This window comes from Trypanosoma equiperdum, assembly GCF_001457755.1.
Source record: "Trypanosoma equiperdum strain OVI genome assembly, contig: ctg_1451, whole genome shotgun sequence".
NCBI lineage: Eukaryota > Euglenozoa > Kinetoplastea > Trypanosomatida > Trypanosomatidae > Trypanosoma > Trypanosoma equiperdum.
The window spans coordinates 108162-119559 of record NW_027123451.1 but is presented as its reverse complement, the minus strand read 5'-3'; the positions used below and the strand labels follow the sequence as shown (position 1 = coordinate 119559).

At 47.0% G+C, this 11398-nt stretch overlaps 5 protein-coding genes across 5 annotated transcripts; all 5 read right to left on the bottom strand.

Annotated features, from left to right (window-relative positions):
* Nucleotides 1-518: 518 nt before the first annotated feature.
* On the bottom strand, nucleotides 519-917 carry TEOVI_000915600 (uncharacterized protein; the record flags this gene model as incomplete). Its single annotated transcript, XM_067221523.1, has 1 exon — nucleotides 519-917. The coding sequence occupies one exon, from the start codon at nucleotides 915-917 to the stop codon at nucleotides 519-521; it is 399 nt and encodes a 132-aa protein (XP_067077624.1).
* Nucleotides 918-1869: 952 nt separating this feature from the next.
* Nucleotides 1870-5043, bottom strand: TEOVI_000915500 (DNA polymerase theta (helicase domain only), putative; the record flags this gene model as incomplete). The annotated part of the gene is made up of 1 exon (XM_067221522.1): nucleotides 1870-5043. One exon carries the CDS (start codon nucleotides 5041-5043, stop codon nucleotides 1870-1872), a length of 3174 nt encoding a protein of 1057 aa, XP_067077623.1.
* A 1677-nt stretch (nucleotides 5044-6720) lies between these two features.
* On the bottom strand, nucleotides 6721-7773 carry TEOVI_000915400 (uncharacterized protein; the record flags this gene model as incomplete). Its single annotated transcript, XM_067221521.1, has 1 exon — nucleotides 6721-7773. The coding sequence occupies one exon, from the start codon at nucleotides 7771-7773 to the stop codon at nucleotides 6721-6723; it is 1053 nt and encodes a 350-aa protein (XP_067077622.1).
* A 1113-nt stretch (nucleotides 7774-8886) lies between these two features.
* TEOVI_000915300 (mitochondrial carrier protein) lies at nucleotides 8887-9810 on the bottom strand (the record flags this gene model as incomplete). Its single annotated transcript, XM_067221520.1, has 1 exon — nucleotides 8887-9810. One exon carries the CDS (start codon nucleotides 9808-9810, stop codon nucleotides 8887-8889), a length of 924 nt encoding a protein of 307 aa, XP_067077621.1.
* A 375-nt stretch (nucleotides 9811-10185) lies between these two features.
* On the bottom strand, nucleotides 10186-11394 carry TEOVI_000915200 (uncharacterized protein; the record flags this gene model as incomplete). Its single annotated transcript, XM_067221519.1, has 1 exon — nucleotides 10186-11394. One exon carries the CDS (start codon nucleotides 11392-11394, stop codon nucleotides 10186-10188), a length of 1209 nt encoding a protein of 402 aa, XP_067077620.1.
* Between the last annotated feature and the right edge of the window lie 4 nt (nucleotides 11395-11398).

Sequence of the window (11398 nt, the reverse complement as noted above, 5' to 3'; positions counted from 1 at the left end):
ATATATATATATATATATTTATTTATTTATGTATACGAGTACGTATACGTGTGCCCCCTAATTCCCTAACTGCTTTCGTCCTTCCTTGTCGCCCAGCACTGAAATTGCATAAAAGAAGAGCGTCTCTTGGTTATAATAAATACAATGACAATAATAACGATGAGAGAAGAAAAAGAGAACCAAAGACTGAAGAAGTAAGTGAGAAGGGCCACAACCCTTACATTGGATGAAAATTCTGCGGCAGCTGGTTTATACCGAAATTATGCCATCGGTAGCACTATGTCACGTGTTAAATAATCACTTCGGTGGGGTTGAAAGATGTGAAGCAAAATTAAAACGTCCACTCCCCAATTCCACGCACCCTTTCCAACATTTTGAGAGCAAACACAACGGAAAGAATTATCGCCCAGGATAAGGACACGCACAGAGTTGTATACACACAGTTATACCCACGAAGCAAAGGAAACCCACCAGCAATTATGCGAAAGTTCCTCTCATTCTTACCTCAAGTGTTGCTGCTACATTACCAACCGCCGTCGCGAGATTTTCAAGTATCGCACAATGTCAACCAGGTGGTACAAGAGAATTTGCAAACCGTACGATACAAACAAAAAAATTGCCACAATTTGCACATCCAGAAAGGACAGAGTCATGAGACTGTCGGGTTTCAGCTGCAGAAGCGCATGACGGAGCGGTGGCGGTTGCGGTATGGCACTACGGGCCGCCTCATGAAGGTACAAAATGCATTGATCTAAAGCGATGGAAATGCCAATAGCCACCAATACCGCTAAAGGGACGAGAGCAGCGGCGACACACGAGTGAATACAACAACGCCTAATATCCGGCACACCAGCTGTAATGAAAAGAAGCGACATGACAACTGCAGGGAAAAGGAGGGTAACCGCACCCCACAGCATGACGTCAAATTTTTGTTCGTTACGCTTCTTTTAAAAAAAAAAAAATTCTGTTAGGTACAGATCTTTCCCACTCTCTGGGCACCGATACTGAAGCAGCAGCAAGCGCAAGAGAAGGAAAAGAAGAAGAAAAAATATATATTTACAATTATAGTTATCGCAACAATGATGAGTAGAGCAGTGGGCTGAAAGAAATCATGAGGATCAGTTTCAATTCTTCTTTTGAAGAACGAAGAAATGAAAGGGAATGGAATGGAACAAAGTACATACTCAATAACAATAACAATGACAATAAAGGAAACAAAAAAAAGTCATTATGAATGTTTTGAATAAAAAGAGGAATCCCGCGCAGTAGCGACCCTTTACTCTTCAGCTCACCAGGAAACCGCAAAAACGGTAAATTCGAGAGTTGAAAAGGTAGGGAAGGAAAAGATTCCTACGTAAAAACAGAAAGAAAGAGAACGAAGATAAATCGAAGTGACAAGATTTCTGACCGATTGGTGACGCCGAAAAAGCAATAGCTCGTTCAGCCCTCACTTCACAACCTTCCAGCCCTTGTTGCCGTTTGCATGCGCATTGCTCCAAACAAGCATTTTAGACAAAAACAAAACAAGGGGCAATACAAAGTACGTATATATATATATATATATATATATATAGGACGGCGGGTAACAACCTCATCAACCATGTCCCAACACCCGTAAACAGGGAGTAGGAAATGGGTTAATCGTGGAAGTACGCTAAAGAGGAAACAGACTAAAAAAACGAAGAAAAGTCGGTAGCGCAAACCACCGAGAAAAGAGAAGGAGTAAAATCGAAGCACTGAACCTTGCGCGGTACCAGCCCGGTATTTCACACGGCGTGGCACACCACACCACCTCAAAAAAGAAAAAAAAAGAGGTTTAAAAAATACCTTTCCTGGAAAACACAATGTCCGTCACCACAACGCACGTCTTCAGTAGGTTGAAGATTGGAGGGTTAAATCAGCCAAATCTCCCTTCTTTTCACGGATGTTCTGCTGAACCCACGCATTTGCCTCGCGCAGCACCACAACGGCAGATCGTATGGAAAAATATTTCACCACTTTACTGTCTGGCGGGTTCGCTTCCTTCACGCGCTTGAGTAATTCCGCTGGGGTGCAGGCGGCAACGGCAGCGGGATCTTTAAACCCAGCCCGCCAAAGAGCACGTGCCCGCCCCGGCTGTACGCCTTTAATTTCCATTAATGGTATGATGTCCGGTTTCACACCAAATCCCAGACGCTTCACAAATGATGCCAAAACGGCCTCTAATGAATACCACTCCATAGCACGGCAAAAACTTGTGATGGAGCTGCTGAACATGGAGGCGCTACGTAGTAGGTTCTGAAGCTGTCCGCGATTACATCGGTAGCGCTGCTCAACCTCACCGATAGGAACCTCATTCAGAAGATCCGCAAGCGCAAGGGCGGCGTAAAAACGGCGAGTTGCGAAAGCCCTCCCACCACCATTACCGCCTGCATCACCAAGCCCCATGGCACGTTGATTCACGTAAAATTCGTCGACACCTATCATGCTCGCAATTCGCTGGCGGGTCTCGTTGAGTTGCGAAAGAATGTCCCTGTAGATAGACCAGTCAACGTCGATAGGATCACGAAGAGGGGTAACAAAGTAGCACATGTGCAAATCGTCAGCAAGAATCAGTCCCGATTGCTGCAATTTCTCTAACTCCAAACGCACAATCAAGGCATCTTCGACCCCAAAACATGAGCGCACAGAGCAGGAGCCAAATGGAGACGAGCTTAAAATAGCGTCTCCGTCACCAGTGCCATTGTTTTTCGCATCGCCGTTTTTGGCATTTGTGACATCGCTATCGCCGAGTACATCAGAGTCTTCTCGAGATGCATCCGCTGCTGGCCGCGACAACCGCTGCATCAGACCCCTTTCCACAAGTTTGCTCAAAGCAGACTGTATGATGCCCTCCAGCATTTCTGGCACCGCCACCGATCCTGCGTTCAATCCCTTGTCAATAGGCCCAGGTGCATGGTGAAACAAAATGTTCTCCCCCCACTTGCGTGCGTCGGAAAGGCTCCGAATGAGCCCAATCGCGACAAACTCCAGAAGGGCCCTTTCAACCGTACTCTTTTCCTCCAACAGCTGACTAACACAAGCCTCCACCTCCTGCTGCATCAACTCGCAGCCTCTGTTTCGGTCCTTTCGAGAAAGGAACAAAAACGACTCCCCAAATTCATCTAGACCTGCGCGACCCGCACGCCCACACATCTGCAGGTAGCGAGATTTCGTTAAGAAGTCGACAGCGACAAACGGTGTCTTGAAGATTACGCGTCGCGCTGGAAGGTTGACACCAGCGGCTAGTGTGGAAGTGCAACACAACACGCCAATGGATCGACGGCGAAAGGCAGTCTCAATCAACGTGCGTTCCTCAGCAACCAAGCCCCCATGGTGGAATGCAACACCGTAAGGAACAAGTTGGCTCAGAAGAGAACTCTCTTCGCTGTCGAGAGCACGAAGATCCGCCACAAGGGCCAAAGAGGACGCGTTATACCGCACACCACCCTCTTTGTCAACCTCTTCTTTTCGCGATCGCGCAATGAGACGTGCCGTACTCACCGTCTGCTGTCGACTCGCACAGAATACTAACACCGACGCACCCTTAACCTCCGTTGTCAGAAAGACCAACTGGCTGCTCTCGGAAGTGTGACCGGCTGCAACGAGACTACGACAAACTTCGCGACCATCCTCCAGCACCTCCCCTCCCACAACAGCATACTGACGAAGTGGCACAGGCCGGTAATTTCCAATATAGCAACTGGCCCGTAACCACCTTGCAATATCTGGCAGATTCGGTATCGTAGCACTCATGCCAATAATTTGCACTTTGTGCCGCAAGCATAACAATTTCGTCAGTAGTAGCTCCAGCGTTGCACCTCGAGAAGTTTCTCCAAGCATGTGAAGTTCATCCACCACAATTGTACCAATTCTTCCAATTGTATTTTCCTCTAGCATATGATTGACCAACGAGTTTGCCTTTTCAATTGTGCATACAAACACAGCCTTGGATACTGGTAAGGGAAACCTTCCGCGCGTACTATAGTGACCATCGACGGTAAACCCCAACACATCACCTAGAGGAATCATAGCGTCTGTCTTCTCCTCCGCCAGCGATACAAAGGGAAGAACAAATAAACACGATTGTCCCCTATTGATAAGGCAACGAAGCAAGGAAATTTCGGCCACAAGAGTTTTACCACCACTGGTTGGAAGGCTGTACACCAAACTGCCACCAGCACGAATGTCATCGCGCATTAGAACTTCGTGCTGCCAATTGTACAACTTCTTGATACCACGTCTCGTCGCGTAGAAATCCTTTACAGACACGGGAAGATCGTAGAAGAAATCGGGGTCGTCTACCGAGGGACGAGGTAAAGCTGACGCCGACGGTCCCGACGGAACATTATCGTTAATGACGGGTGTACCAAAGGGAACATGGCCGTACACATTCCCATAGTCAAGACCGGTTGATATTTGAGAAACTTCTGAGTTCAAACTAGGGACGGTCAGAGTGCAAGTGGGCACCGCGCTGACGCTTGAAAACGGCTCACAAGTGTTTCCATTGGGTGTTCCAGGGGTTAATATAACATCTGTAGAAAGTCTCATGTCCTCCTCCGCTTCACGCTGAAGTTCCTCCTGGCTTACGGGGGGCATATCATCTTCATCCCCATCGCAAAAATCACGGGGTGGTGCGTCTCCTTCTGTAGACGTGGGAACTGCATGTGGATGCGCCGTTAAATCCGCCGCCCCTTCCCGCATAAATTGTGACCACGGCCCCACCTCACTAAATTGCGACGAGGGCATTATTACGGCACCCACTCCTGAAAGGTCACTCGCTGAGTTGTTCTGTGGCAACTCCTCACGGCCCCGTTTCACACGTTGCACTGCTGGAGCGGCTGCTGATTGCAATGTTCTCTCCGGCACCGATGTCACTGCTCGGGAAGATGCACGACTCTTATCGTTGTCATTACCGGTGACGATGTTGGCGTTTGTTCGCGTCAGTTGTACGGAAGAAGAATTACCTCCCTGCAATTGCTGAGGCGGATTGAATGTCTTTAAGCGCACCACCGTCTTGCGCATCGGTTGTTACCTTCCCTTCCTTCTCTTTCTCTTCAACAAATTTATGCCGGAAATAGTGTACCACCGTTTTTTTTTTAATGTTTGCCTAGGAGGGTGGGTGGGTTAGGTTGCCCCAAATGTTATATCCAAATCTAATATGAGTTGCACAACCGCTGGTTCCACAGCTCAAATGACTTGGAGCGCACGTACACATGCAAATAAAACACAAGAAATAGAAGAATTATAACTGAACTTTTCAACATTGCTATTTTTTTGGCTCTTGCGTTCCGAAAAAAGTGAAGCACATCAACATACACGCATGGTTTTTGTATGTATTTTTTCGGGGGCGGTTCACTGCACTTCGCGACTGGCTTCACACAAACACACATACGCCTCGCCTCATCAACTCCTTTCCCAAAAATACGGCCTCCCCACTAGCCTTTCTTCCGCATCAATACATACAATAACTTGGCCATCATCAATGAAACGAAAATAGTAACAATAATAACGATAATGATAGCAGCGACAACAGAATGGAGTCGCAGGCAAGGGAAATGCCGGGGTTTTATACCTGTCCAATAAATATCAAACTAAAGGTCGACAAAAATACGGAAAACAGGCACCGACAGCACTGGTATATTATGAACATGCGTGAGCAGCTTTTGGGGGCATGCGCCCGATAGCGATATAACCATTTTCAAAGCACTCATTCACGGGATAATTCTTCTTTTATTCTTTATTTTTTGAATGGGGTGTTTGTGTATATCTCCTGGACGACACGTCACGACAGGAGAAAATATGCCCATTCAGTTGAAAATATTTGTGAGCATAGATGCGTGGAAAAGTTTCACCATGCGATGAGCATCATATGAAATGATCCCTAAAAGTCGACAAAATGGTGGGCAGCCGCAGAACGTGGGAATGCGAATGAGGAACAACATAAGGCGCGAAATATATATACGTACATATTTAAAAAAAAAATAGAAAATAGAAATGTTTCCTGCGGCTTCACTTCGCTTATTCACGGCTACTTTAGGAAAGGCATTTGACACGTGGAATTACTCCTCCTATTTAATCGTTTCCTATTCCCCTCGTTGAGTGGTGGAAGAGTACACTTACTTGTTTTTATCATTATCTACACCGCTAATTAAAATTCCGTCACAGAGGTCATTAATTATCACATGGTTGGAAAAAAAAAGAATCGGCACCTCGCCTTGCAGTGGAGAATCCTCTACAAATGAAAACGCACCAAAATATTTAAGCATCAATTGCGTATACAAAAACGTAAATAGTCATATATAAACGCACCTCCATACGACTATACTCAAAAATGCACCGCAGTTGTAAGTAGTGGTAGCGCATGAAAAGAACTGAGGGAAAGTAATCAACCACGTGAAGAGGCCGGCAGACACAAGTATAAGTTAAAAAGAATATTGTCGGGTCGTTGAAGCAACACAACGAAAAAAAAAGCCTATGCCCACATTAACTCCCATATTCATGCGCTCCTGGTAATTAACACATCGATCATCAGGTAAATACACGCGGATGGTTACGACCCATCACGTTCTCTCCACGCCTTTCACGCGACATTCCCTCACATTCATCCAACCACAAACTTCCCCCGTCTCCTTATTTATTATTTCCCAGTCACATTCGCCCCCTTCCTTACCAACTCCTCATATATTTATATTGCGAGATTCACTCGGAACCCACGCACCGGGGTCTCTTACGGTCCTTCAGTTTTTCCTCCATCTCTCCCCCATGCGACAGCCCATTTCCCACTTCTGCTGTTGCAACATCACCACTCACTCTCGCTGATACGTCACTATTCAGAAGTTCTTCAATGCACACCGACTCAACAGCCTTCATCACACTCCTTTTGATATCCGTTGCATCTCTCACCTCCTTTGGGACGCAGTGTTCCCACGCAAACGACATGATGGAAGGTGCTGTGCGACGGCCGTCATAAACAAAACGCTCACCAGCACTGTTGAACGCCACAATTTGGGGAACCGTCACTTCTTCTCCCTCCTGAGCCCTCGGAAAGACTTCCTCCGGCAAATCATTTTCGTCAACGTCACAACACATGTAAGTGAAGGTCTGCTCAGTGCCGTGACGTTGTAGCTCCCGCCGCAAGGCACCAACAGAGGCGTCTAGCAGAAGCATCATATGGGGACACATTGAACAGCGGTGACTCCAAAATATGCAGAGGGCGCCGCCGGGCTGTTGATGCTTGAGTCGCTCTATTGTACTCGTCACAGCACAGAGACCATGACGAAGTGTGATTCCCTCAACTGGCTGAAAGTGGTCATCTGAGGGAGGTGCAGCGCCTTGAAGTGCTTTTGCAACGGTGCCGCGTGCAACACCGCTGAGAAACTCCTCAACGTCTGCCACAGATGTTCCCGGAGTAAAATCTAATACAAAGGAGCGGTTTTCTTTCATCTCAAGGAGCATAACCATTGGCACACGACCATAAACAGCAGTGCATTCCTCTAATTTTTTTATGTTATTTTCATTCGTGAAGCATACGCGCGTCGTGTGCATCAACGAGTTCAAAGGAAACAGAAACTCCGTTTCATCCTTTGCACTAACAAGGCTGGCACATGCCTCATCAACGAGGGCGCAAATACCCGAAGCTTCCTCTGGTGTAGCGGCAGCAACTCCAAGACAGCGGGCATCGTTCAACTCATCACATAACTCTGCAGTAAACTCAACCCATGCGCTCTTCACATCAATTCCGTGTCCCTCCATCTGTTCCACCACTCTCCTTCCTTTTCCCTTGCGTTGCTGACAGCTGCACGGCCGCGTCAGTTATTGTTATTATTATTATTATTGTTGCAGTTGTTGTGATTAGTGACGATATGGTTTTTTCACCCCTTTATCGTTCCTTCGCTCCCACAAGCCGTAATACTTATTCCAATTTGAAAAATTTTTTCACCTCCGGCGCCACAGCTTCTTCTCAAGAACGAAAAGGTGAGTTCGCCCTCCACATGAATGCATAAAGAAAGAAAAATGTGATTGAAAAAGAAAGGGGAAGGAGAAAAAGCGGGATGTCTCAGTGCTGTTGGCGGTGACCGTCACGATCATTGCAATAAACCGGTAAAATTATACGAGTTTCCAAACACAAGTAACAGAGGTATTCGCGGACATTCCCTCTCTTACTTTAGTACTCGCTACCGAAATGAATAAACGGTTTAACAAATGGATAAGTATTATTGTACAAAACATGACCATCCTGCCAATAGGAAGAGGGGATGATTTGGATGTTATCACAGCGCACAAGAAGCTTTTACCCGTTTATTGTTCTCAAGTTCCTATCAACCCGCACGACCGCACACGTACAGATATATACATGTACAAATATTTACGTATTTATCATTATTAATATACGTTTAAAATAACAACAATAATAAGGCGCGCATCAACGTTAGCGGTCTGCTATTAATGCCAACGTTTAAATACAGTGGCACTGACGATGATAAGTTCAACGGCATCGGCACGTCCCCTCCTTTCTCTTGCCGTACCCTTTTTTCGTCTCCAGTTCTGTTCCTTCTCTCAAGAGAAATTTTTTTTTGTGTCCTCCTCAGCACCCGTCAATCAAAGGGCCGAATAGATGAAAGAATAAAATATGAAAGTGAATGTGGGTAAATCCACAGAAGGTAAGGTGTAATTTAGAGATTAAACTGTGTGAAAATAGTCATTACGAGAAAAAAAATTTAATAGTAATAATGGTATTGAAACATAAATGTAAACATACACATGTATATACCACAACTCCTAATTATTAACACCGCTTTTGACTTCCTTTTTCCACGCACCTAAAATGTTCTATTTACCCATACTAATTCATCCTTCATCCCCGTCCTACATGCAAGTGGTGAAAAGCTCAAAGAGTGGAAAGTAGACAGCCATGTTACTGGTCACCCAAAGCACACGTGTGGCCGAGCCTCGAACAAAGGCACGCGCACCTCCCCGCCTGTAAGCATCACGGGCAACAGCAGAAATGGTTATATTGGGATCTGCAGCAGCGGCAACAACTGTTCGTGTCCTCATAACATCAAGTGGAACAGTGACAGTCGAAGCGATTAGAGCACTAAATCCACCGCTTAGGACTGTGCGCAAAAAGGTCTGTGCGTAAGAATACCACCGCGACATCGGGCCCACACCGGAGGCAGATTGCTCATCTGACTTTTGATTCTTCAGCAGCTGAGTAGTCCAGGGCCGAAGGCTTTCATATACAATCCACTGCGTGGCGCTGTAGGGAATATCGTGCAAAAGCGTCTGTGACAGCACCATCCTACGAAAACCGTGAAGTCCATGCATCCGCATCTGACGAAAAGCAGCCGCGGTGTTTAACACCACTCCCGCCTGCAATCGCATCTTCATAGTTTCCATTGGCACGCGCAAGACGCAGCCAGCGAGTTCAGCGGCACAAGCAGCACCTATAGTTCCTCCTAAAAACACCCAATAACTGTGAGGACTGGCAGTGCCATCGGGAAGTAATGCACCACTAGCGGCAGCATATGTTGTCATGTACAGGGACTGGTATGGAACACTAAAGAGTAACTTGACGGGCAATCCACCATATAAATACCTAGGCCCCCATTTGCCACGATACTCTCGATGCAACGAACGCAATGTTTTCCCCACTGAATGCTGTATCCGGCATTTAGTCGTGTCTATGGGATGCAGCAGCGACTTGGTAGCAAATGTCGCGCAGGAGGATGCAAGAGCGACAGAAGTATGGGTCGGCTTTGTGTCTTTTTCCTTCTTTATGGTGCGAGACATTTGCGCGGAGCCGAACAGGAAGGTGAGTCCACTTTCGTGCTGTATAAACCTGGGTGCTGTAACTAAGAATAAAAGGAAAAGATTTCTCAGTTTGCGCATGCAACAATTAAAGAGGGGGATAACACACGGAAAGTCGCGAACAACAGAAACTCCGCACACATACACAGATATGTGTAATCAAATGACGATTGAAGAAAGTTAGGGAAGTTAAACGTAATGTCAACCCACAGAACTCATACCCCACATAAGCCGTATCACCCACAATGGGGCGCATGTGGGCCTCCGTTACGGAGCCTGGCCCACGAGGTACCGGTGGTAGTAACACTTCAATAAACAATCCGATGTCACTTAACGTCAGGCCCCAAACCAACATCCCTACTCTTCAATTTCATTCATACGCTTCTGCATCCTCTCCATTTCTTCCGCGCGCCGAACGCTGTCCTGCGTAATGCGTTGAAACCGTGAACCTCCACCAAACTGTGAAGCCATCAAAGCAGCAAAGTCACGGAATGATTGTTGAGAAAAAGCGGACAAAGGCTTCACCGCCTCCTTTTCCTTCGCCAGATCCTTTAGTTCACCTGCATCATCAAAGTCACCAGCGCGGTACACAACCACGCGACTCTCCCGCACCTGATCCCCCTTCCGCCTTTGTCGCGCCTTATCGTTCTCATCGTTCAGCATCCGAAGCATCTCCATTTCCTCATCCGCACGGTACTGCTTCACATCCTTAGAGAGGTTAGAAAGGCGAGCAGGGTCAACAACTCCATACACGCCTTGTTGTTTTGCAAGCTCCATAGCTGGCGGAGTGTCACGATATCGCGTGGAGTAATCTGGTGGTGGCTCCAGATTTGGTGGTTGCGAAAACACCATGTTGAGATATGCAGCCGCGTCAGTCCCTATCTTTTCCACATCCTGACGTGTGAAGTAACCACGAAAGAACGCAATGATTACCACTATTGCTGAACCCGTAAACATCGCCACACCAAAGAGATGTATGAATTTTTGACGATGTTCGCTACGACGCATTTCAGTTTCATGATCGATAGCCTGCCTTGCGTTATCCATATACCGTCGGTAGTACTGCCGACTCTTCTTGCGGTGTACGGTTGAGTCGATATACTCTAGTAACACTTCAGCCGCAATAACAGTTTCCTGTTGATGAGCGTTGTTCCGCTGACCGTATGCTTTTGCCCAATACTCTTCCACCGCGGGTGCCGTCAATGTCGGAAGCTCCTCTTCTTTAATTCCAAGAACCTTGGCGGCACCTTTCGCATCCATCCACTTGTCAAGCTCGTCGACAGTGAGATGGTCATCTGGTGTGGTGTTTTGTTTCCGCTTTAGAGGGCCCGTTACGAGCTGGAAGGCGTAGTTGGCGTACACGGGATCCCACGGTTGGTTAGACCCACTTGGGCCTTTTGGTAGATCTTTCGAAGTGTAACGACCGGGTTTGTACATGTCACCCATTTTGAAGAACCCGCTGCGCCGCCTCGAAGGAGTTGCTGTTGAGCCGCAGCGGCGGGACGCCGACCCAACCAGCGGGGAACCGGCCTTCAAACCTGTGGAGGAGGCACCAAACCTCCACATAACT